The sequence below is a fragment of the Papio anubis genome, chromosome 9 (genome assembly GCF_008728515.1).
Source record: "Papio anubis isolate 15944 chromosome 9, Panubis1.0, whole genome shotgun sequence".
Classification (NCBI taxonomy): domain Eukaryota; kingdom Metazoa; phylum Chordata; class Mammalia; order Primates; family Cercopithecidae; genus Papio; species Papio anubis.
Window position 1 is genome coordinate 107618768 of NC_044984.1, and position 24721 is coordinate 107643488.

Consider the following 24721-nt stretch of genomic DNA (forward strand, 5'->3'; position numbering starts at 1 on the left):
AGAACAGCCTAGTCAACATAGTGAAACCCTGTCTCTACTAAAAATACAAAAATTAGCTGGGCATGGAGGCACGTGCCTATAGTCCCAGCTACTTGGGAGGCTAAGACAGGAGAATTGCTTGAACCCAGGAGGCAGAAATTGCAGTGAGCCGAGATCGTGCCACTGCACTCCAGCCTGGGTGACAGAGCGAGACTCTGCCTCCAAAAAAAAAAAAAAAAAAAAAAAAACCAGTATTCTCTGGCCCTTTTAGAAAACGTCTGCCAACCCCTAGCATAGACCATGACATGTCCCTGTGAGCAAGAGAGAAAGGGTCTTCCACAGAACATGTAAGCTCATCCTGTGGGCGCCTGCTTCTCACACCATTCACCGCCCTAATAATAACAGCTGCTGTCTGCTGAGCCCCTACCAGGGACCAAGAATTTCATTCACCTTATTGGATCCTTAAAACACCCCCCTAGGAGGTTAGCACTCCCCAAATCCCTATTTTAAAACCTTGGAGGCTGAGGGCCAGGCAGCCACATTACCTGCCCCAGGTGTTACACCGAGAGCCAATCCCCAGGGTGGGGCACGGAGCACTCCCCACCCATGGCTGTGACACCAGTGCTAAGGCCAAGAACAGACCACAAAGGATACTGAAGATGATACCGCCAAAGCAGGCGGAGAACGCCATCCGTGGGTAGCCCTGGCGGGCCAGCGTGAAATCCGAGAAGGCATCTGCGCAGGAACAAGAGGGGCCTGCAGTGGTGAGTCGCTTCCCCTGCCCTCCCTGGTCATCCACGCCTTCATTCTCACCCACGGCCATTCAGGCAACAAACATAGATGGATGTCCGCGTGTGCCTGGGCACTAGCTGGTGGGGTGCTGTGTGAAGGGGCACAGCACCTTGGAAGACACACTTCCCTCCTTAATTCCTTTACCCCACTCTTTCCCACCAGCAACAACTTCGCAGGTGTGAAAAACGCGGCTACCAGCTGGGTAAGGTGGCTCACGCCTGTAATCCCAGCACTTTGGGAGGCCAACATAGATGGATCACCTGAGGTCAGGAGTTCGAGACCAGCCTGGCCAACGTGATGAAACCCTGTCTCTACTAAAAATACAAAAATTAGCCGGGTGTGGTGGTGGGCGCCTATAATCCCAGCTATTGAGGAGGCTGAGGCAGGAGAATTGCTTGAACCTGGGAGGCAGAGGTTGCAGCAACGAGCCAAGATCACACCATTGCACTCCAGCCTGGGCAACAGAGCAAGACTCCATCTCAAAAAAAAAAAAGAACAAAAAAACAAAAAAAACCACAGTTACCAATTTTTCAAAGTCTCATCTGCTGCTAACATGCACAGCACCTCCACATGAATTAGAAGAAGGTGCTCAAAAAGGTGAGTGGAGGAGGGGCTAGATTTCAGCTCCTTCATCCTCTTGTCTGGATGCTCTACAGCAGTGCATAAACTGGCCAACCGTAACTGGCTGCTACAGCTAGGCAAGGGTGTATGTATGTAAGTGTGAATGCCCGCGTGTCACACACCCGTGTACACATCAAGCATGGCTGGCTGCAATGGGATCCACGTCCTGCCTGAACTCTGGGAGCCACCGAGCATCCCCGCATCAGAGGGTGGGGAAGCGGCAGGAGCCTCTATAGAGTTTCTTGGTCCAACTGCAGTCAGGACCATCTCACCCCGATGCTGGCCACTTCACAGTGACAGGGGACACTGCACAGGTGCAGAGGGCAGACACCCGGGACACCCCTGCCCGGATGCGACTCCGGCTGGGGGAGGAAAGAGCTAAGATGTGGCCGCACTGATCCCCCACTCAATCCCACCCAGCCCTGAGTCACCTCCAATGCTGTTCCCCCAGGCCAGCAGCGTGAGCCCCAGCACGGTGTTGCTCAGCCGGAAGACCACGCCCAGGGACCGCAAGATGTTCACCACCTCTGTGGCGGCCGCGTTGATCCACAGAGCGCTGGTCAGAAAGCCCAGGAAAGCAAAGAGCTGCAGAGGGAATGGTTTGCTATGGGACCAAGGCCAGCCCCAACAGGGACACAGCCTCAGTTCCTCACCTGTGAAATGGGATAACAGTATCTACCTCATGAGCTTATTATGAGTATAAAACACATTACTATAAGCATTGGTGCCTGCACATAGTTAGTGCTCAATAAAACATTGAGTTCAATATTATTTTATTTTTTCCTTAACAAACTCCCTTTCAGGCCACGCATGGTGGCTCACGCCTATAATCGCAGAACTATGGGAGGCCGAGGCGGGCAGATCACCTGAGATGAGGAGTTCAAGACCAACCTGGCCAACAAGGTGAAACCTTGTCTCTACTAAAAATACAAAAATTGGTCGGGCTGGTGTCACACACCTGTAATGCCAGCTACTCGAGAAGCTGAGGTGGGAGAATCGCTTGAAGCCAGGAGGCAGAAGTTGCAATGAGCCTAGATCGTGCCAGTGTACTCCAGCCTGGGCGACTGAGTGAGACTCTGTCTCAAAAAAAAAAAAACAAAACAAAAAACAAAACAAAACCAAAAAATCCTCCCTTTCATATACTAAAAAATATATATTATTTTGTCTGGAAAGGGTTCCCTATCACTTTCATCAGATTTCCACTCTATGAACCAAACACCACCCCTCATCCCCCAAAGTATCCCTGTACTCCTAAGCAGTCACTCCCCAGCCCCACCCCGCCAGCCCAGCGCGACCACCACTCTGCTCTCTCTGTCTCGGAATGTGCCTCATGGACATTTCACAACAATGGAATCCCACAGTGTGTGATCCTCTGCTTCAGTCTTCTCTCACTCAGCATCATGTTTTCAAGGGTCATCCATGTTGTGGCACACATCGGTACTTGAAAAAATAGTGAAAGACAATTTTCCCTAAGTAGTAAAAAGCAACTTCCCTAAATGATCCATTTGCTGAAAATTCAACACCCTTCGGGTGGTACATTCACTGAGAGTTTCCAAAAGTAAAAACTAAAATTTAAAAAATTCACTAAGGGCCGGGTGCGGTGGCTCAAGCCTGTAATCCCAGCACTTTGGGAGGCCGAGACGGGTGGATCACGAGGTCAGGAGATTGAGACCATCCTGGCTAACATGGTGAAACCCCATCTCTACTAAAAAATACAAAAAATTAGCCGGGCGAGGTGGCGGGCGTCTGTGGTCCCAGCTACTTGGGAGGCTGAGGCAGGAGAATGGCGTGAACCCGGGAGGCGGAGCTTGCAGTGGCCGGAAATCGGCCCCCTGCATCCAGCCCGGGCAACAGAACCGAGACCCCCTCTCCTCAAAAAAAAAAAAAAAAAAAAAATCACTAAGTACTAAAAAATGAAAATTCTAAGTAAACTTTTTTTTTTAGGATGATGTCTCACTCTGTTGTCCAGGCTGGAATGCAGCGGCGCGATCTCGGCACACTGCAACCTCCACCTCCTGGGTTCAAGCGATTCTCCTGCCTCAGCCACCCAAGTAGCTGGGATTACAGGTGCCCACGACCATGTGCGGCTAATTTTTCTATTTTTAGTAGAAACAGGGTTTCAACATGTTGGCCAGACTGGTCTAGAACTCCTGATCTCAGGTGATCCACCCGTCTCGGCCTCCCAAAGTGTTGGGATTACAGGTATGAGCCACCAAGCTCAGCCAAAATAAAAATATTAAGTAAACATTTTTTTTTTTTTTGAAACGGAGTCTCACTCTGTCACCCAGGCTGAAGTGCCATGATGCGATCTCAGCTCACTGCAACCTCTGCCTCCTGGGTTCAAGTGATTCTCCTGCCTCAGCCTCCCAAGTAGCTGAGATTACAGGTGCCTGCCACCACATCCAGCTAATTTAATATTAAGTAAACTTTTAAGGAAAAAGTCTCTGGACAAACTCCCTAAATATTCCCTAGAGTGCATAGACTAGGGAAAATGGAAAAAGACACCCACAAAGGCCATACCATACTATCCCTGGAATGTCTTTGGAAACCCAAGGCTAGGCGCAGTGGCTCACGCCTGTAATCCTAGCACTTTGGGAAGTTGAGGCAGAAGGATTGCTTGAGGCCAGGAGTTTGAGAGTAGTCTGGGCAACATAGTGAGACCTCATCTTTACAAAAAACATACAAAAATTAGCTGGGTGTGGTGGCTCGCGCCTGTAGTCCCATCTACTCGGGAGGCTGAGGTGGGAGGATGGCTTCAGGCCCAGGAGGTCGAGGCTGCAGTGAGCAATGATTGCACCACTGAACTCCAGCTTAGACAGCAGAGGGAGACCCTGTCTCGAAAAAAAGGAAATCACATATTGTAGGATTCTATTTATATAAAATGTCCGTGATAGGCAAACCCACAGAGACAGAGAGTGGAGTCGTGGTTGCCAGAGGCTAGGTGGGGGGTGGGGAAACGGGGAGTGACTCATGGGCATGAGGTCTCTTTTTAGGGTGATGAAATTCTCTAAAATTGACTGTGATGATTACACAACTCTGTAACTATAATAAAAAACATTAAATTGTATACTTTAAATGGGTAAATTGCATGGTATGTGAATTACATCTCAACAAAATTAAGCTATTACCAAAAAAAAAAAAAAAACAAAAAACAAAAAAACAACCCTGCGCAGAAACAAAAACTCTCAAAAGCAGCTTTAAAGTTCAGTTACCTGTCTTTGTGTGACTCCTGATCAAACTGGTCAAAGTGCCTCAGAGATGCAGACAGGACATCTGCATGGGAGACCTCAGTATCCCTCTCCCCCCATCTCGGAGAGCCCGGGCTTCTTACCCAGTGAAGCCTGGGGGGCTGGCTGTCAGATGTGGCAAAAAAGGTCACTGAAGCCAAGGCTGTGCCTGCGATCACCACCACAACCCAGACAGGAACGAGGCCGCCTATCTCATAGACACCATCTGCAAAGGGACAGAAAGGGACCTGGTACCTTCCCAGCTGCCTCAACACCCACTTACAACAGACTGTTTGGATGTCAGGTGGATGCTTGCTATCTGCCCAGCCCTGTCCTAGACACTTCAAGGGGACGGAAAAATTAAAAATGCAGCCCCTGCCCTCAAGTTAGTCACATTTGAAAGACAATAGAGACACACAAAAATGACTCTCTCCAGCCTGTTGCTGTGGAACTAGGATAGGAATGGCTAGAATCACTAACACGATCACCCTCTTCCACCTCTGTGGCAGACATCACTAATCAAGCACAATACTTCCATGCAACTGCATTTCCAGGCAGCCCCCTCCAGCCAGGCATTACCAGTGGATGGCATTGCTCCATGAGATGAACCTGACGGTCAAACCCAGCCTCCCCACTAAGAGGTACCCAAGTAAGTCCACTCTATCATCCAATCCATTAACAAATATGAAGGTTCCAGAGGCTTCATATTAAACACCAAAGGGAGATACCCTAAGGTGAGGAGAACACTCTAGAATTCCCCACACATCACCCTTTTCACCACTAGGAGTCGGTACTGGTCTTAAAGACAATGAATGGTTCAAATGCTCATCTACCTGCATCCAGACCCTTCGTTTGTTCTTTTTTTAGTCTAGCTAAAAAATGTCAGTGGGCTTAAGAATTACGTGAGGAGGCCGGGCGCAGTGATTTATGCCTATAATCCCAGCACTTTGGGAGGCCACAGCGTGCAGATCGCTTGAGCCCAGGAGTTCAAGACCAGCCTGGGCAACATGGTGCGACCCCACCTCTACAACAAATACAAAAATTAGACCGGGCGTGGTGGCTCACACCTGCAATCCCAGCCCTTGGGGAAGCTGAGACGGGCGGATCACCTGAGGTCTGGAGTTCGAGACCAGCCTGGCCAAGGTGGCAAAACCCCGTCTCTACTAAAAATACAAAAATTAGCCGGGGGTGGTGGCACACACCTGCAGTCCCAGTTACTCAGGAGGCTAAGGCAGGAGAATCACTTGAACCCAGGAGGTGGAGGATGCAATGAGCCAAGATCGTGCCACTGCACTCCAGCTTGGGCAACAGATCAAGACTCCATCTCAAAAAAAAAAAAAAAAAAAAATTAGCTGGGTGTGGTGGTGGGCACTTCTGGTCCCAGCTACTTGGGAGGCTAAAGTGGAAGGATCACTTGAGTCCTGAGAGGTGGCAGTTGCAGGGAACCTAAATTGCACCACTGTATTCCAGCCTGGGCAACAGAGTGAGATCTTGTCTCAAAAAAAAAAAAAAAAAAAAATTATGCAAGTGGGCAAAATACACAAAATTGTGTACACAATCCGTTATGAGTGATTGTCAAGGGGGATTTTTTTTTTTGAGATAGGGTCTCGTTCTGTCAACCAAGCTGGAGTGCACTGGCACAATCACAGCTCACTGCAGCCTCAAACTCCTGGGCTCAAGCCATCCTCCCACCTCAGCTTCCTGAGTAGTTGGGACTGCAGGTGTGTGCCACTGTACCCAGCTCCTGAGATAATTTTGCCAGCATGGGATTTTTACCTCAGTGCTGGCTTTGGATCCAGACGCCTGGGTTGGAAGCCCTTTCCATGTATTTGCCACTCCTGTGCTAGAGAAATTTTAGGAGGTGGCTGGGGCGTGAAGACACTGAGGATCTGAGCTCAGTGTTAAGCAGAGAGGGGTACAAGGACTCTGTGAGAAGAGGGGAGTTGGGTAAAATGGAATCAAGCAGACGTGCGCCAGGAATAGCACAGAAAAGGCTGTAGGAGGCAGCTGGCTCAGAGTCTCAGAGGCCTTGGCCGGGTGTGGTGGCTCACGCCTATAATCCCAGCACTTTGGGAAGCTGAGGCCGGCGGATCGCCGAAGGTCAGGAGTTCAAGACCAGCCTGGCCAACATAGTGAACCCTCATCTCTACTAAAAATACAAAAATTAGCCAGGGGTGGTGGCACCTGCCTGTAATCCCAGCTACTTAGGAGACTGAGGCAGGAGAATCGTTTGAACCTGGGAAGTGGAGGGTACAGTGGACCGAGATCGCACCACTGCGCAATGAGAGCCATGGATTTTTCCCAAGAGGTACTGGGGAGCCATGGAGGTCTTTGAGTGGAGGAGTGACCACAACATATGAAAAGCAGCACTTTACAAAGATGGCTCTTGGGAAGGCCTAGAGACGGGGAAGTTGGAGGCTGCTGCTGGGGAGGCTCACCTTGAGTCACAGCACCCCCTCGGGCTGGGAGCCAGTCCAGGGGTTTCCTCCAGACAGTGCTCAGCCCAGATGGGGTCAAGAGTGCTTTAGCCAGAACTAGTCTTTTCCCAGGATGCACCTGCTACCACTAGATGGTGTTAAGGCCATGTGGTCAAGATACTATTGCTGCAGAACCATCTCTCAGGAAAGGGATTCCTTCTTCAGTTCTATCATTGTATCAAGGAGAAACTTTCCATTTGGTGCTAATAGGACTTGAACATCTCAGACACCTGCTATTCTCCCTAGTACAGGCTTCCAGCTTATGTCTTGAATCAGGAGGACCGAGTAAGGCGGTTTACTTTTTTTTTTTTCTTTTTTGAGACAGAATCTCACTCTGTCACCCAGGCTGGAGTGCAGTGGTACAGTCTCGGCTCACTGCAGCCTCTGCCTCCTGGGTTCAAGTGATTGTCCTGTCTCAACTTCCCAAGTAGCTGGGATTACAGATGCCCATCACCATGCCTGGCTAGTTTTTGTATTTTTAATAGAGACAGGGTTTCGTCATGTTGGCCAGGCTGGTCTTGAACTCCTGACCTCGAGTGATCCTCCTGCCTCAGCCTACCAAAGTGCTGAGATTATGGGCGTGAGCCACCATGCCCTGCCGGTGGTTTACATTTATTGTGTTTATTTTTGCAGTTACCTTAAATTTATTGGAAATGATGCAATTCTACTACAGTTTCCTATTGATGCAGGTGACACAGTTTCCTTTTCAATAAATTTGCCTTTAAAAAAAAAAAAAAGTCTGAAGCTGGGTGCCATAGTGCGTGCCTTACTCCCAGCTACTCAATGGAGCCCAGAAGTTCAGGACCAGCCTGGACAACATAACGAGCTGATTTAAGAAAAATATAAAATGTGGCCAAGCGCAGTGGCTCACGCCTATAATCCCAGCACTTTGGGAGGCCGAGGTGGCTGGATCACCTGAGGTCAAGAGTTCAAGACCAGCCTGGCCAACATGGTGAAACCCCATCTCTACTAAAAATACAAAAATCAGCTGGGCATGGTGGCAGGTGCTTGTAGTCCCAACTACTCAGAAGGCTGAGGCAGGAGGATTGCTTACCCTAGAGGTGGTGGTTGCAGTGAGCCGAGATTGTGCCACTGCACTCCAGCCTGGGTGACAGTGAGATTCTGTCTCAAGAAAAACAAAGAAAAATATCAAATGTAATAGTACAGAGTAAGAGAAAAATTGGGAAGACGGTCTGTGAATGACTGATGTGTGGGAATCACTCTTTTAAGAAGCCACAACACATACAAAAATTAGTCAAGCGTGGTGGCAGGTGCCTGTAATCCCAGCTACTCGGGAGGCTGAGGCAGGGGAATTGCTTGAGCCCTGGAGGTGGAGGTTAGAGTGCACTGAGATCGCGCCACTGTACTCGCGCCTGGGTGACAGTCAGACTCCATTTCAAAATAAAATAAAATAAAATAAAATAAAAATAAATAAATAAATAAATAAAGATGCCACATCGCTTGTGAAAGCAAGTCCCTGGATTTGCCCTGGCCTGAAAGGCAAGGCTTCCCCGCTCTGTAGAGAATGGATGAAGAATGGAGGACTGTGATGAACCAGACGGCCCTAGGGGGTGGCCCTTTTCGGCTCTGAGTCACTATCAATCACCTCTCCTCCTATCTCCTTCCCTCTATGCCTGCATCCTCCCACAAACCAGGGGAGAAATTCACAGGGAATGTGGCAAGGAGGCTGTTTCATCCCGATGGAGTTTCATCCTGGCTCTGTTATAGCGCACAACACCACGCCCAGCCAGGCATTTGCACCAGAGTGCTACTCCCACCTCCAGGCAATGCCCCTGGGCTGAGGGGGAGGAGCCTAGATGATAGGAAACAGACAGCATGAGATACTAAAGTTAGACAACAGGAAGAAACCTGGGTAGCAGGAGTTAGAAGACGACAGACAAGCCTGAGCATTTCCTCGGCCAGAGCAGGGCAAGAAAGAAAAGGACATTCTGGGGCAGATGGGAAAATTCAAATGCCAGTGGGGAGCAGCCAGGTCACACAAATGAGGGAACACAAACGAGGGAAGGAAGCTCAGCCCGGAGCACCCAACAGGCAATGGAGGGGACTGTGATGATTCAGGCCGCAGGCACCCCACAGGGGGTGCCCCTTCTCTGCTCCAGCCAGTTTTGCCTTCAGGAATGTGGCCCAGATCTTGAGAAGCCAAAATCCAGATTTTAATGTAAAATCCCCCAATTTTTAAATGCAGGCAAACAAGCCAGAGGACTGGATTTGGCCCTGGGGTCACCTGTTTTGCAGCCTCCATCTGGGGCCAGCGAGATTGGATCAACGGACTGCAGGCGGTCCCCTGGGTGAACTTCCAGGCTGGTGTCCCTTATGGCACAAGCACATAGTAAGCACCTGCTGTATATCCAGGTTTCTGCCTCTAGCCCAAACCTCCCTCATGTGGTTGAGAAGAAAACTCCACCGTGCATGGTGGCTCATGTCTGTAATCCCAGCATTTCGGAAGGCCAAGATGGACGGATCACTTGAGGTCAGGAATTTAAGACCAGCCTGGCCATCGTGGTGAAATCCCGTCTCTACGAAAAATACAAAAATTAGCCGGGCATGGTAGTGCACGCCTGTAATTCCAGTTGCCCGGGAGGATGAGACAGGATGATCACTTGAACCCGAGAGGCGGAAGAAGGCTGCAATGAGCTGAGATCGTGCCACTGTACTCCAGCCTGGGTGGAAGAAAACTCCAGAACGTGGGAAGGAGGTGGAAGGTGGGCTGGCCCAGGCTGGGGGATACTCACAGGTCCCCGACTGCAGGGTCAGGACCACAACCAGGGGGCTGATAACCAGATGCAGACAGTTGAGGGGCCGTTTCCAGTTCCGGTCATCCTTGTCCGGGTCCACGACAGGGACTGTGAGAAGCAGCAGGAACTCCACGGGCAGCTGTCAAGGGGGCAAAGGTGGGAGGGTGTCGGCAGGGAAGCCTGAATCCCAGATGCCACAGACGGACTTCAGTGACTCAAGAGCTCGGCCGTTTGTTGCTGAAGCATGGACTGTGTGCGGGTCCCAGGCTAAGCGCCCGGTTGCCTCTAGCTACTGGGACAAATGACCACAAACAGAGCGACTGTCAACAGCACAAATGTATTCTTGGACAGTTCTGGAGGGCAGAAGTCCTGAAGTCAAGTTGTTAGCAGGGCTGTTCCTTCTGGAAGCTCTAGGGGAGAATGAGGGTCCTTCCAGCAGCTTCCAGGGGCTGCCTGCCTTCCTGGCCCCACATCATTCCACCCTGTGCTCCTGTCGCCACTTCTCAGTCTCTGACTCTGACCCTCCTGCCTCCCTCTTTCCCTGTGCCAACCCCTGTGATGACACTGGGCCCACTGGATATAAGCCAGGCTCATCTCAAGATCTTTAATCACATCTGCAAAGGCCTTTCTGCCATAAAGGTAACATATTCCCGGGTTTCAGAGGTTAGGATATGGATGTCTTTGGGGGCCACTAGAGGGCAGAGCCCCAGGTCAAGTCATCAGCCAAGCTCCATGCCTCAGTTTCCCCATCAAATCCTAAGTCATGTATTCTGAGAGGGTCTCAGTGGACCCCATGCCCTCCCCCTCATAGAGCTGGAGAGGGTAGCGTGACCACTGTCTTGCCGCTCTCACAAGGCTGTGAGCCTGGCTCCAGGACCCCTCCTACCTTGAAGACCTTGAGGGCTTTCCAGTATGCTGACTTCCTTCTCCACTTCATGTAATCCAGGGGATTGAGGGCCCGGGCCAGGATCTGAGCCGTGGTCTCCTGGTAGAAGAACAGCGGCCGGTATTCGTCACCTGTGTGCAGGGGGCCGGGTGGTGAGGTGTGCCTGCAGCTGACTTGGTCTCCAGGAAACCTTCCCCGCTCCATCCCACCAGTCCTCCCAGCCCTAGGGGAGGAGGCAAAGCCCAGCACCTAGCAGAGGGCAGACAACCCTGGCCCTTGGCTCATTTGAGCTGCAGTGAGAGGTGGGGCCAATTTGGAGCCTCATTCCTGGAGCCCAGGTCTTGGAGGGACCCATCTGTCCACCCCCAGCCTTTCCCTGTTACCCCCACCCCAGCTGGGCACAGGGCATGGACTCACCGTAGTCATAGCTGTTGCTATTAGAAGATACCCGGTCCTCCTCGGAGTCTGAGAGGATCTCTGCAGGAGAGAGGCCCAGCTACATACAGAACCCAGACCGTTCTCAAGGGAGCACACTGGGACAGAGCAGGTTTAGGGGTGCAAGTGTTCAGGCCATCTTATTTACTTAGTTATTTGGGACAGGATCTTTGTCTGTCACCCAGGCTGGAGTGCAGTGGCATGATCATGGCTCACTGCAGCCTCGACCTCCTGGGCTCACTCTATCCTCCCACCTCAGCCTCCCGGGTAGCTGAGACTATGCCCAGCTAATTTAAAAAAATTTTTTTAGAGATGGAGTCTTGCTATGTTGGCCAGGCTGGTCTCAAACTCCTGGCCTCAGCAGTCTACCCGCCTCAGCCTCCTAAAGTGATGGCATCACAAGCATGCACCACTGCGCCCAGCCATGTCCAGGCCCTCTTTATTTTGGATTTCTAGCAGTCTGCATGTGTGCTCAGGAATTCTTACACAGTGAAAAAGTCTAACTCATCAAACATGGCCAAATGTAAGCATGCAGCTATAATGCTAAAATTAATAGGGGCATTCAAAAACACAACTCAAACATTTATTGACTTCAGTGCTGTCCTTTTCAGAATCTGCAACCTATACTATTTTTCTCTTCTCAGGAGGCCTGTGGATGCTGAGAGGCCTGGGACCTGTAAGGAGGGGCCTGAAAGGAAAATGGCCCACCTCGAGTGAGAAGTCAGTCAGCTCTAGCCCTGATTCTGCCTCTGAGTACGTTGCATGTGTGTTATGTATCTGTGTCCATGTATTTGTTTGTGCGTGTGTGCATGTATTTGTATGTGTGTTGTATAGGTGCGTGGATTTGTGTATGTGTACTATGTGCTGTGTATTTGTGTGTGCATGCATGTGTGTTGTGTATGTGTGTATGAATTTGTGTATATGTTGTGTATTTGTATGCATTTATGTTTGTGTGTGTGTTGTGTATGTGCATGCATGTATTTGTGTTGCATATGTGTGTATGCATGTATCTGTGTTGCATATGTGTGTGCTGTGTATACATATTTGTATATGTGTGTGTTGTGTGTATGCACGTATTTTTGTGTGTTGGAAGCGTTATGTGGACACAAATACGTGTGTCCACATATTTGTATATGTGTGTGCACGTATCTGTGTGTAGAATGTGTGCTCATATATTTGTGTGTGTTGTATGTGCATGAGAGTTTGTATGTGTTGTGTATCTGTGTATGTGTGTGCATGTATTCATATAGTGTTGTGTGTACATTTGTGTGTATACATGTTGTGTATGTGTGCATGTATTTGTGCATTGCATGTGTGTGCGCATCTATTCGTATGTGTGTTGTGTGTGTGCATGTATTTGTATATGTGTATGTGTATGGGTTTGTATCTTTATATGTGTGTGTGTATATTGTGTGTGTGGGTTGTATATGTGTGTGCATGTATTTGTATATGTGTGTGTTGTATATGTACACATATTTGTGTGTGTGTATTGTATATGTGTGTGCATGTATTTGTGTATGTGTGTGTTGTGTATGTGTGCATGTATTTGTCTGTATATGTTGGGTGTATGTGTGTGCATGTATATGTGTGCACATATATGTGAGTCATGTATTTGTGTATGTGTGTGCATGTATGTGTGCATGTATTTATATATGGGTGTGAGTTGTGTATGTGTGCTGGGTGCATGTGTGTGTGCGTGTATTTGTGTATATGACTATGTTTGAATATTACTGATTTCTTTGTATTTATTTTTTATTTCTCAGTGTCCCTGTCACGGCAGCGTTTGGGTTTTACCCTGAAAGTGGTGGGAAACATCAGAGCAGGGAGCAGTGGCAATTCTTAGAGAGATGGCCCTGGCAACTGCATAGAGGAGGAAGGAGTGCACTTGAGCCAGCAGGCGATGAGGAGGCTCATGGGCACTAGTGGAAGCATGGAGGCGGGACCTCAGCAGAATGAGTAGAAAAAGCATGAAGAGGAGATGAGCTTGGTGGAGACAATGGCCTCAAGAGACCCACGGTAGCAGTGAAGGGCACAGAGGCTCCCAGTCCCCACAGGTCCTCTCTGGAGTCCGATGCAGACTCTTACCTGGAGTAACTGGCATGGAGTAGACCAGGGATCCTCTCCGTTGCCATCGGTAGATCCAGGTGCAGAGAATCACAGTGACCACATAGAACACATACAAGCCCAGGTAACCTGCAGACAGGGTGGTGCAGGCCGTCACCAAGTGGTGTCCTGGCTGCAGGCCCAGAGAACAAAGGCTGGCAGTTCTATCTATCACTGGTGCATTTTAGCGGTGGCCATCTGTGTTAGCCCGGCCTGGTACCGGTGGGTAAATGGTCTTTTCTTTGAGCTCCCCACTCCTTCCTCTCACCTTCCAGGACCATCTCCCTTCCTGTCTCCCTTGCAATTGAGGAGGTAACGCCAGGCACACAGAGTGACCTCCAGGACCCCATTCAAGCGCTAAGGGTAGGTGTCCCACTCTGTGCCCCGGAAGGAGGCAGCCCTGCAGCTCTGGCTACAACTAGGTTCAGCCAATGGGAGGCCAGACAGGAAATCAGAAGCAGCGGGAGAGAGTTTGGAGTGGTTCTTCCTACTCCCTCCCTGCTGCGTGTCTCTGGCAGGGCCTGTAACCCTCTTCAGTATAGCTCCAGGCCTCCAGCCCTCCAGCTCTCACTGGGCCCCACCACCCCATTCCCTGCCCTTCTGCCACGGGGGATAGGTGTGGTCACAGCTCCCACTGTTGCTGGCCCCTGGGTATCTCGCAATTCAGTGTCCCTTGTTGGTTTCGTTATCCTTCTGCACAAATTGTCCCTCCATTCATACCCCTTGAGCCATCTGAATGGAACATGTATGCTGCCATGATCCAGGTGGCCCCAGTTAGCATCCCACCTGTACTGCTTGTTAAAATTGGAAATTATGAAAAAAAAATTTTTTTGAGACAGAGTCTTGCTTTGTTGCCCAGGCTGGAGTGCCGTGGCGCAATCATGGGTCACTGCAGTCTCGAACTCCTAGGCTCAAGGGATCCTCCTGCCCTAGCTTGCAAAGTAGCTGGGGCCACAGGAACGCACCACCACCATGCCCAGCTAAGTTTTTTCTTTTCTGTAGAGATGTAGTCTCACTATGTTGCCCAGGCTGGTCTCAAACTCCTGAACCAAAGTGATCTTCCTGCCTCAGACTCTCAAATTGCTGGGATGATAGGAGTGAGCCATCACGCCTGGCCAAAAAATTGTGAAACTTTTGAATACTTCCTCCTCAGCCCCTAGCTCTGCCGGGCCTCTTTGGTTATGTGACCCACATGTTCCCATTTTTGCTCAAGCCAGCTTGAGGAGGGTTTCTGTCACTTGTAATCAAATCAAGCCCCCCACTGACCACCCCTCACATCTCTCTGTCCCAGGCACCTCCTAAACCTCCTGCCCATCAGCCCTGGGATCTCCCTCCTGAGCCCCACAGCTGCTCACCCAGAGCCCATGCCATCGTGACCCTGCCACGGAAGAGCATGATGAAGGTCAGGAACACAGCCACCATATAGAAAATGATGTCCCTGAAGAAGGGCCTGGAGGCAGCCATGAAGGGGTGTAGGATGGTGATGCCTCCGGCCACCACCGTGGTAACCAGCACGCCAGCGCCTGGGGAGAGGAGGCCAGAGCTCAGTCACCCTGCACCCTCTCCTGCTGCTTCCCCCGCCCCCCCGACCGGGGCTGCTCTCACCAAACAGTGCCCCAAGGGCCAGGCCGGCTGTGTGCGGGTCGGAGAAGGCCACCAGGGCACTGAAGATGTCAGGTGCACCATTCCCAAATGCCAGGAAGGTGACGCCATGTGGGGAGCATGTCAAGGCAGGCCAGGATCGCAGCTGCAGCCCACCCAGGCCTTCCCTGGGCCATGAGCCACAACCCTATCCCCCGGCCTCCCCACAACTGCCCTCCCTCCAGGGTGCAGGACACTGGACAAAAAGATACTGCCACGTTGTGGGAGAGCTTGAGCGTGGTGGAAATGGCCGACAAGTTGGGGCAGAAACTACAGAGAAAAAGCAGACAGGAAACATTTCCATAATGACTGGCCCTGGACCCCTATCCTTCCCCCAAACCCAGGGTGAGCGGATGTCAGCCTCCTGGGACCCCTCCTCCCATTGATAAGCCAGACCGGGGCCCAGAGCCAAACTCACAACTTGGCCGCGGTGACTCCCAGAATCAGAAACAGGTAGAGCAGCCAGGAAACCTGGGTGGGGAGCCGGCAGGGAGGAGAGAGTCAAGTCCAGCTGGGGACACCAGCCCCTCTCACCAGTCCCCCGGGGCAGGGCCTCACGTAGAGGGTGACAGCCAGAGGGAGGAGGTTGGGAGGGAAGTGGCAGAAGATGCCTTCCAGGTAGTCCAGGTAGCCCCCATCACTGTGGCAGTCGGGGTTGGTCCGGATGAAGTCACAGCGGTCAGAGACATTCAGGCCACACACCTTGCGACACTGCAGGAAGACAGGGAGGGGGACATCAGGGGCAGAGACTTCCCTGAGGACTGGACTAGGCCCATCTAAACAGCTAAACATAACATCCCTTCAGCCTGGTCTCCAAGGCCACCATACCCTCTGGGTGCCAACTATGTATGCACTTTTAATTTAAAAAATAAACGTCTGCTTGAAATTGACACAAGTAATTCATGAATACATATATATATATTTTTTAAATACATAAAGATTTCTAAATTCCGCTTTCTTATCCCTGCCCTCCGTAATCCCCCCTCTCCAGTGGTCCCACCATAATTAGTTTGAAGCACATCCTTACAGACATTTCTCAGATCAATTACATTTGTATATATACCTTATTATACACTTTGTTTTAACAGAAATGGCTCCATCCCAAATCTCTTGTTTCTATAATTTGCTTGTACCATTACATATATATAGATAATATTAATATACCTTAATACACATAATAAAATTCGAAACATACTATAGTGATTTCTATATGTGAAGCATAGTGCTAAGAGCTTAAAATGTATCTCAATTAATCTGTACAATAATTCTATGATGACTGTGGGCAGTGGCTCATGCCTATAATCCCAGCACTTTGGGAGGTTGAGGTGGGAGGATTGCTTGAGCCCAGGATTTCAAGACCAGCCTGGGCAACATAGCAAGACCCCATCTCTGCAAAAAAAAAATAAATAAATAAAAAATTAGCTAGGCATGGTAATGTGCACTTGTAGTCCCAGCTACTCAGGAGACTGAGGTGGGAGGATCACCTGAGCCCGGGAGGTTGAGGCTGCAGTACCGTATTTAGCCTGGGGAATAGAGTGAGATCTTGTATCAAAAAAAAAAAAATGTATCTCAATTACTCTGCACAACAATCTGTGAGGAAGGAACTATTATCATGCCCATTAAACAGAAAAGGAGACTGAGACAATGTCCATGTGCACTCAGTGGGAGGGTCAGGGTTGGAACCCAGGCAGTTTGAGGCTCAGAGCCCATTGTTCTCCCCTGCCTCCCCGCAGAGTCTTTCACTGCAGCAGAGTATTTTGTACCATGGATGATACATCACTGAGGTAAACATTTCCCTTCTGGGCATTTGGGGATGCCTAATTTTTCAATATAGCCTATGAACTTCCTCACACATGATTCTCTGAGCACATGTGAGAAAAATGTTGTCAGAGAGGATCTGAGAAGTAAAAGTGCTGAGTCAGAGGGTATCCTGATCTGGGTTCCTCCAGAAGCTGACTCAGAGACAAAGATTGAGAGGGACATAGTATGTTTGGGAGAGCTAAGGAACACAAACATAGAGAAAGGGAAGTGGGCCCGGGTGCGGTGCTGATGCCTATAACTGCAGCATTTTTGGAGGCCAAGGCTGCAGGATCACTTGACCTCAGGAGTTCGAGAGCAGCCATGGCAAAACCCCATCTCCACAAGAAATACAAAAAAATTAGCTGGGCTTGGTGGCATACACCTGTAGTCCCAACTACTCAGGAGAAGGAGGTAGGAGGAGCACCTGAGCCTGGAAGGTCGAGGTTGCAGAGAGCTATGATTGTGCCACTGCACTCCAGCCTGGGTGACAGAGTGAGACCCTGTCTCAAAATTAAAAAAATAAAAGAAATAGAAGAAAAGAAGTGGTACAGAGAAGGGATAGCTGCCAATGAAGGCTGAGTTGAGCCGGTTACCACCACCATGAGCTTAAACAGGAGGCAAGGGAGCTGGGGTATTTATACACCAACTCCCATCAGCCACTGGGTGAGGACTGCTAGATGGAGGTTTTAGTTCCCCAGCACCTCTAGCCTACTATGCTTATAAGTGGTTCTAGAACAATAAACTGGCAACTGGAAGTCAACAAAAGCCCAACAAAATAGTACAGTCCAAAAGAAATGGTCAAGACCCTGACAGGGGATCTTGAACATTGCTGGATTTTGCCAAAATGCCCTGGCCAAGCTCTACCTATATACACTCCCACCAGGAATGGGAAAAGCAATTCTCATAAGCCTGCACCAACACTGGCTATGAGCAGCCTTATTCAGATCAATGTGATAGGAATGTCATTGTTAAACTACAAGTCTGGCCAGGTGTGGTGGCTCATGCCTGTAATCCCAGCATGTTGGGAGGCCGAGGTAGGTGGATCACTTGAGGTCAGGAATTCATGACCAGCCTGGTCAACATGGGGAAACTCCGTCTCTACTAAAAATACAAAATTTAGCTGGGCATGGTGACATGCACCTGTAGTCCCAGCTACTCTGGAGGCTGAGGCAGGAGAATCACTTGAACCTAGGAGACGGAGGTTGCAGTGAGCCAAGATCATACCACGGCACTCCAGCCTGGGTGACAAAGTGAGACTCCATCTCAAAACAAAAACAACAACAACAAAAGTTAAGAAAGTAAATTTTAGGTTGTGTGTATTTCATTATAATTTTTTAAATGCTTTGTCAAACCACAGTTCCACCTCCTCCACAAGCCCTCTCTGAACTCCCACCAACACCAGACTGGAAGTGAGATTTCTTAACTCTGAGCCTCTGGCCTTCTCACCAATTTTTGCTAAGAGCTCTGCCCACCATACAGTATCCCTTGAGCAGAGACTGAACCCCCCCAGCTCTGCCCCAACCCCTCAATCTTTCTACAGTGCCCCGTCCTCAGAAAGCACACGCCAGTGGGGAAGACAAAATCCGTGGCCCGGTAAACTGGCTCACACCTGTAATCCCAACACTTTGGGAGGCTGAGGTAGGAGGATCGCTTAAGCCCAGGAGTTTGAGACCAACTTGGGTAACACAGTAAGACCCCATTGCTACAAAAAAATTAAAAAATGAGCCAGGGATGGTGGCACACGCCTGTGGTCCCAGCTACTTTGGAGGCTGAGGTGAGAGGATTGCTTGAGTCTGGGAGGTTGAGGCTGCAGTGAGCTATGATGGCACCACTGCTCTCCGGCCTGAGTGACAGAGCAAGCCCCATCTCAAAACAAAAAAAAACTTTTTTGAGATCAGGACAACCTGAGCTTAATACCTACTCAGCCACTCAGATCTTTTTTTATTTTTTGAGACAGAGTCTCGCTCTGTCGCCCAGGCTAGAGTGCGATGGCACAATCTCGGCTCACTGCAACCTCTCTCAGGTTCAATTGATTCTCCTGCCTCAGCCTCCCGAGTAGCTGGGACTACAGGTGCCCACCAACACGCCCGGCTAATTTTTGTATTTTTAGTAGAAATGGGGTTTCACCACGTTGGCCAGGCTGGTCTCGAACTTCTAACCTCAAGTGATCTACCCGCCTTGGCCTCCCAGAGTGCTGGGATTACAGGTATGAGCCACCATGCCCAGCCCCTTTTTCTCCTTTGAGACAGAGTCTCCCTCTGTAACCTAGGCTGGAGTGCAGTAGTGCAATCTTGGCTCACTGCAACCTCCACCTAATGGGTTCAAGTGATTCTCCTGCCTCACCCACCTGAGTACCTGGGACTACATGCAAGCAACATCACACCTGGCTAATTTTTGCATTTTGGGTAAGGATGGGGTTTCACTATGTTGGCCAGGCTGGTCTTGAACTCGTGACCTCAAGTGATCCACCTAACTCAGCCTCCCAAAGTACTGGGATTACAGGTGTGAGCCTCCGCGCCCAACCAGCTCCACCGTCTGTAGCAATTCCCTTCCTCTCTTTGAGCTTCAGTCTCATTTGTAAAATGGGACTAATTATACCAACCCCATTGATAAAGGAATCAAATGAGATTACAGATGTTCAAATTTGCCCTCCTCAGAGACTGTCCATGTAAAGTAGCTATTACCTCATCTGCACTATTAACACCCAGTTTTCTGCACTCACAGAAGTTATCACAATCTTTATTTTGTTCATTTCCTTGTTTACTGATTTTTATTATTTCAGAGACAGGGTGCTTTGTCATTCAGGCTGGAGTGCAGTGGGGCAATCATGCATGGCTCACTTCAGCCTCGAACTCCTGGGCGCATGTGATCCTCCTGCCTTTGCCTCCCAAGTAGCTGGGACTATAGACATACACCACCACACCCAGTTAATTTTTTTTTTATATATTTTTTGTAGAGATGGAGGTGTCGCTACGTTGCCTAGGCTGGTCTCGAACTCCTGGCCTCAAGCCATCCTCCCACCTCAGCCTCCCAATGTGCTGGGATTATAGGCATGAACCACCAAACCTGGCCTGAATTTTTTTTGTCTGCATTCTTGTATTTGCCCTGAGACTGGCGCATAGTAGGGGCTTAATACATTTGAGTTAATGGCTGCTTGAATGACTAAGTGATTTCGTGTAGTCTTTCCAACACTCCTGTGAGGCAAATGGAATGATTCCCCTTTAACACATGGGTAAGCCAAGGGTCAGCAAACGTCGGCCCCTGGACCACATCCAGCCCGCCATCTGCTTATGCACAGCCTGCAAGCCAAGAATGATTCTTACGTTTTTAAATGGTTGGGAGACATTAAGTCAAAAGAGGAATTTTCCATGACATGTAAAATTATATAAAATCCAAATTTCCATGTCCATAAATATTTACTGGGGCACAGCCACACCCATTCATTGACGTACAATCTGTGGCTGCCTGGGCACTGCGAGAGCACTGAGTAGTTGTAGAAACCATGCGGCCCACAAAGCTGAAAATATTTACTGTCTAGTTCCTGTGTTTTTCTTTTCTCTTTCTCTCTCCTTCCTTTCCTTCCTTTTTCTCTTTTTTTTTCTCTCTCTCTTTCTTTCTTTGACGGAGTCTTGCTCTGTTGCCCAGGCTGAAGTACAGCGGTCAGATCTCAGCTCACTGCAACCTCTGCCTCCTGGGTTCAAATGATTATCCTGCCTCAGCCTCTGGAGGAGCTGGGATCACAGATATGTGCCACCACGCCTGACTAATTTTTTTATTTTTAGAAGAGATGAGGTTTCACCATGTTGGCCAGGCTACTCTCAAACTCCTGGCCTCAAGTGATCCACCAGCCTCAGCCTTCCAAAGTGCTGGGATTATAGGTGTGTTCACTGTGCCCGGTCTCTTTTTTTTCTCTTTTTTTTTTTTTTTTTTTTTTTCAGACAAAGTCTCACTGTTGTCCAGGCTGGAGTGCAGAAGCATGATTATAGCTCCCTGCAGCCTCAAACTCTTGGGCTTAAGGAATTCCCCTGACTTCAACCTCCTAAGTGGCTGGAGCTACAAATGTGAGCCCACACTCAGCCCTACTATCTGGCTCTTTACAGAAAAAGTCTGTGCCCCAGGCTGGAGTGACGGTGTGCACATCCCAACCCAGGCTTGGGAATCTCCATCAACTATTCCCACCAAAAAATGCAGAAGCAAGTCTCAAGTTCCTGTCCTGAGATTCCCTTATCCCATCCCCAGCTCCCACCCAAAAGCAAAAGTCAGCTGGGCTCCTTCCATACTGCTGGGGGGAGGGTTTCAGTCTTGCCCTAAGCCTGGGCTTGTGGCTTTGCTGGGGCCCAGGAATTTCCCAGGGAGATAAAGTCACCCAAGGGTTTTCTGATAAAGAGGGTCCTGCCCAGCACAAGGAGGGAGGACAGTAGATGGGGGCCAGGGAAGCAGGCGGGCTGCCATTTCCTCCTCTGGGAAGAACAATAATAATCATATTGGGAGGCAGTACAGTTCCCCCTACGGAGCCTCCTCTCTCATGAAACTGCCTGGTTGAAATTCTAATTTGCATCCTTCGAGGTGAGTGATCTTGGGCGAGTAAATTAAGCTCAGTTTTCTCCTCTGAACAATGGGGGCAATAACACCCACATGCCTAGATAAGAAAGGGATAAGGACATGGAGGCCAGGCATAGTGGCTCGCATCTGTAATCCCAGTGCTTGAGGCCATGAGTTTGAGACCAGCCTGGCCAACATGGTGAAACTCCATCTCCACTAAAAATGTAAAAATTAGCCGGGCGTGGTGGCGTGCGCCTGTGTTCCCAGCTACTCAGGAGGCTGAGGCTGGAGAATCACCTGAACCCAGGAGGAGGAGGTTGCAGTGAGCCGAGATCACACCATTGCACTCCAGGCTGGGCAACAGAGTGAGACTCTGTCTCAAAAAAAAGAAAAAAAAAAACTAGGCTAGGCACGGTGGGTCACACCTGTAATCCCAGCACTTTGGAAGGCGAAGGCAGGTGGATCACCTGAGGTCAGGAGTTTGAGACCAGCCTGATCAACATGGTAAAACCCTGTCTCTACTAAAAATACAAAAAGTTAGCCGGGCATTGTGGTGGGCGCCTGTAATCGCAGCTACTTGGGAAGCAGAGGCAGGAGAATCGCTTGAACCTGGGAGGTGGAGGTTGCAGTGAGCCAAGATCACACCACTGCACTCCAGGCTGGGCAACAGAGTGAGACTCTGTCTCAAAAAAAGAAAAAAAAAAAATAGGCTGGGCGCGGTGGGTCACACCTATAATCCCAGCACTTTGGGAGGCAGAGGCAGGTAGATCACCTGAGATCAGGAGTTCGAGACCACCCTGACCAACATGGTGAAACCCTGTCTCTACTAAAAATACAAAAAGGGGGGTGTGGTGGCGGGCACCTGTAATCCCAGCTACTTGGGAAGCTGAGGCAGGAGAATCGCTTGAACCTGGGAGGTGGAGGTTGCAGTGAGCTGAGATTGCACCATTGCACTCCAGCCTGGGCAACAAGAGCGAAACTATGTCTCCAAAAAAAAAAAAAAAAGGTTGCATTATCATCATCTAAGTCTAAGTTTTAATTAGTTATTTATTTATTTATTTTTGAGACAGGTTCTGTCTATGTCACCCAGGTTGGAGTGCAGTGGCGTGATCACAGCTCACTCCAGCCTCAACCACCCAGGCTCAAGCAGTCTCCTACCTCAGCCTCCTGAGTAGCTGGCACCACAGGTGTGCATCACACAAGGCTAATTTTTAAATTTTTGTGAGAAGGGGTCTCACCATGTTGGCCAGGCTAGTCTCAAGCTCCTGGGCTCAAGTGATCTTCCCGCCTTGGCCTTCCAACATGCTGGTGTTACAGGGATGGGCCACCAAGCCTGCCCAGAAATTTTTATCTCTTTTTTTTTTTTTTTTTTTTTTGAGACTGAGTCTCGCTCTGTCGCCCAGGCTGGAGTGCAGCGGCCGGATCTCAGCTCACTGCAAGCTCCGCCTCCCGGGTTTACGCCATTCTCCTGCCTCAGCCTCCCGAGTAGCTGGGACTACAGGCGCCCGCCACCTCGCCCAGCTAGTTTTTTGTATTTTTTTTAGTAGAGACGGGGTTTCACCGTGTTAGCCAGGATGGTCTCGATCTCCTGACCTCGTGATCTGCCCGTCTCGGCCTCCCAAAGTGCTGGGATTACAGGCTTGAGTCACTGCGCCCGGCCATTTTTATCTCTTAAACAATGCTTGAATTCATCCCTTCCTTCCATCTCCACCACCACGAAGAACAATTGCAGAGGTTGTCATTCGGTCTCCTATCCCCAATCTTACCAGAGGGGCTCTTTCTAAAGTGCTCCCTCCTCCAGCTGCTGAAGAGCACTCCTTTGCCTGTTTTTGGTCCCTGTGTTCTGCCCTTGTCAGTCTCCAGTAAAGCTCATCTGGTCAGCTGTCAGGTCCTGGAATGCCCAGACCCTCCTGGCATTGGTCCAGCTTTTGTACATGCTGTTCCTTCTGCCTTGTGCCACGACTCCTTTTGCTCTAGTTAATCCACGTTCACCATCCAATTCTTGGTTCCCAGGATACTTCTTGCAGGAAGCCCTCCCTGACTACTCCCAGCCTAGCTGGCCCTCCCAGTTCCTTTTAATTTTTTTCCTTTTTTGAGATGGAGTCTCACTCCATCACCCAGGCAGGAGGGCAGTGGTGTGATCTCAGCTCACTGCAACCTCTACCTCATGGGTTCAAGAGATTCTCCTACCTCAGCCTCCCGAGTAGCTGGGATTACAGGTACCCACCACCATGCCCAGGTAATTTTTGTATTTTAGTAGAGATGGCTTTGCTGTTTTGGCCAGGCTGGTCTCGAACTCCTGGCCTGAAGTGATCCACGTGCCTCGGCCTCCCAAAGTGCTGGGATTACAAGTGTGAGCCACCGCACCCGGGCAGGATCATAGACTTGTTTAATATCTGTCCCTCCCACCAAAGTCTCACACAGTGCCTGGCAGAGTAGGCCCTCCTAACAGTTGTGCTGCACACTGTGCTGGGAATCATGTCACTCATTCAGTCTTCATCAGAGACCCAGGAGGTTGGCACAACTGTTTCCACTTCACAGATGAGAAAACTGAGGCACAGAGAGGCAAAGTGGCTTGCCCAGGAGCACACAGCCCACCACTGAGAAGTGGCTCCAAACTCAGCTCCACCTGCTAAAAGTTACCTGCTACAGCTCCTGAGGAAACTGCCCAACTGGGCAGGGGCAGCCTCCATTTCCTGTCCTCTCACTATCTTTCTCCCCTCCCTCCTCCCTGTCCTCGGAGTCAGCCAGGGAGGACGCGGGGTGTCACCCCATCTCGCTGACGGCAGAGTGAGTCAGCAAGGCGGCTCCCTGAAATCTGGCCTCCCAAATCACATTATTGTGCAGTCTGTCTCGCTCCGCCCTCCCTGAGCTGCACAGCCCTCCCCCAGGTCCCTCAGGACCCCTCCCCAGCTCTCTGCTCAAGAGAGACAGAGTAAGGTGGGATTGCTCTGCGTGTGGGGAAGAGGGGGTGACTTCACTTCCTTCCAGTTCTTCCCACCCTCTTTCCTGCGTCACTCACTCAGTCCCAGGAAACCCAGAGAGGTGCACACAGGGGTCAGGCTGGACAGGAAAGGGTAACAGACTCAATGCCTTGGAATTCTTTTTTTTTTTTTTTTGAGACGGAGTCTCGCTCTGTTGCCCAGGCTGGGGTGCAGTGGCCGGATCTCAGCTCACTGCAAGCTCCGCCTCCCGGGTTTACGCCATTCTCCTGCCTCAGCCTCCCGAGTAGCTGGGATTACAGGCACCCGCCACCTCGCCCGGCTAGTTTTTTGTATTTTTTAGTAGAGACGGGGTTTCACCGTGTTAGCCAGGATGGTCTCGATCTCCTGACCTCGTGATCCGCCCGTCTCGGCCTCCCAAAGTGCTGGGATTACAGGCTTGAGCCACCGCGCCCGGCCTGCCTTGGAATTCTTATAAAAACTTATGTTAGATTACATCCTCCTGTGCTCTAAAGCCTCC

At 50.1% G+C, this 24721-nt stretch overlaps 1 protein-coding gene across 4 annotated transcripts in view; it reads right to left on the reverse strand.

Moving 5' to 3' along the window:
• Positions 1-24721, reverse strand: part of SLC8B1 (solute carrier family 8 member B1) — a 37712-nt gene that overhangs the window by 7676 nt on the left and 5315 nt on the right. The window contains exons 3-14 of one of the 4 annotated variants that reach the window (XM_021922980.2): positions 15476-15628; positions 15336-15388; positions 15130-15187; positions 14882-14987; positions 14632-14799; positions 13259-13366; positions 11156-11215; positions 10739-10869; positions 9850-9991; positions 4724-4845; positions 1824-1977; positions 634-714 (exon numbers count right to left, since the gene is read on the reverse strand). In XM_021922980.2, coding sequence (XP_021778672.1) covers positions 634-714; positions 1824-1977; positions 4724-4845; positions 9850-9991; positions 10739-10869; positions 11156-11215; positions 13259-13366; positions 14632-14799; positions 14882-14987; positions 15130-15187; positions 15336-15388; positions 15476-15628 — 1336 coding nt within the window. The remainder of the gene's footprint in view (positions 1-633; positions 715-1823; positions 1978-4723; positions 4846-9849; positions 9992-10738; positions 10870-11155; positions 11216-13258; positions 13367-14631; positions 14800-14881; positions 14988-15129; positions 15188-15335; positions 15389-15475; positions 15629-24721) is intronic. The other 3 variants (XM_021922981.2, XM_021922982.1, XM_021922983.2) reach the window with 3 other exon arrangements.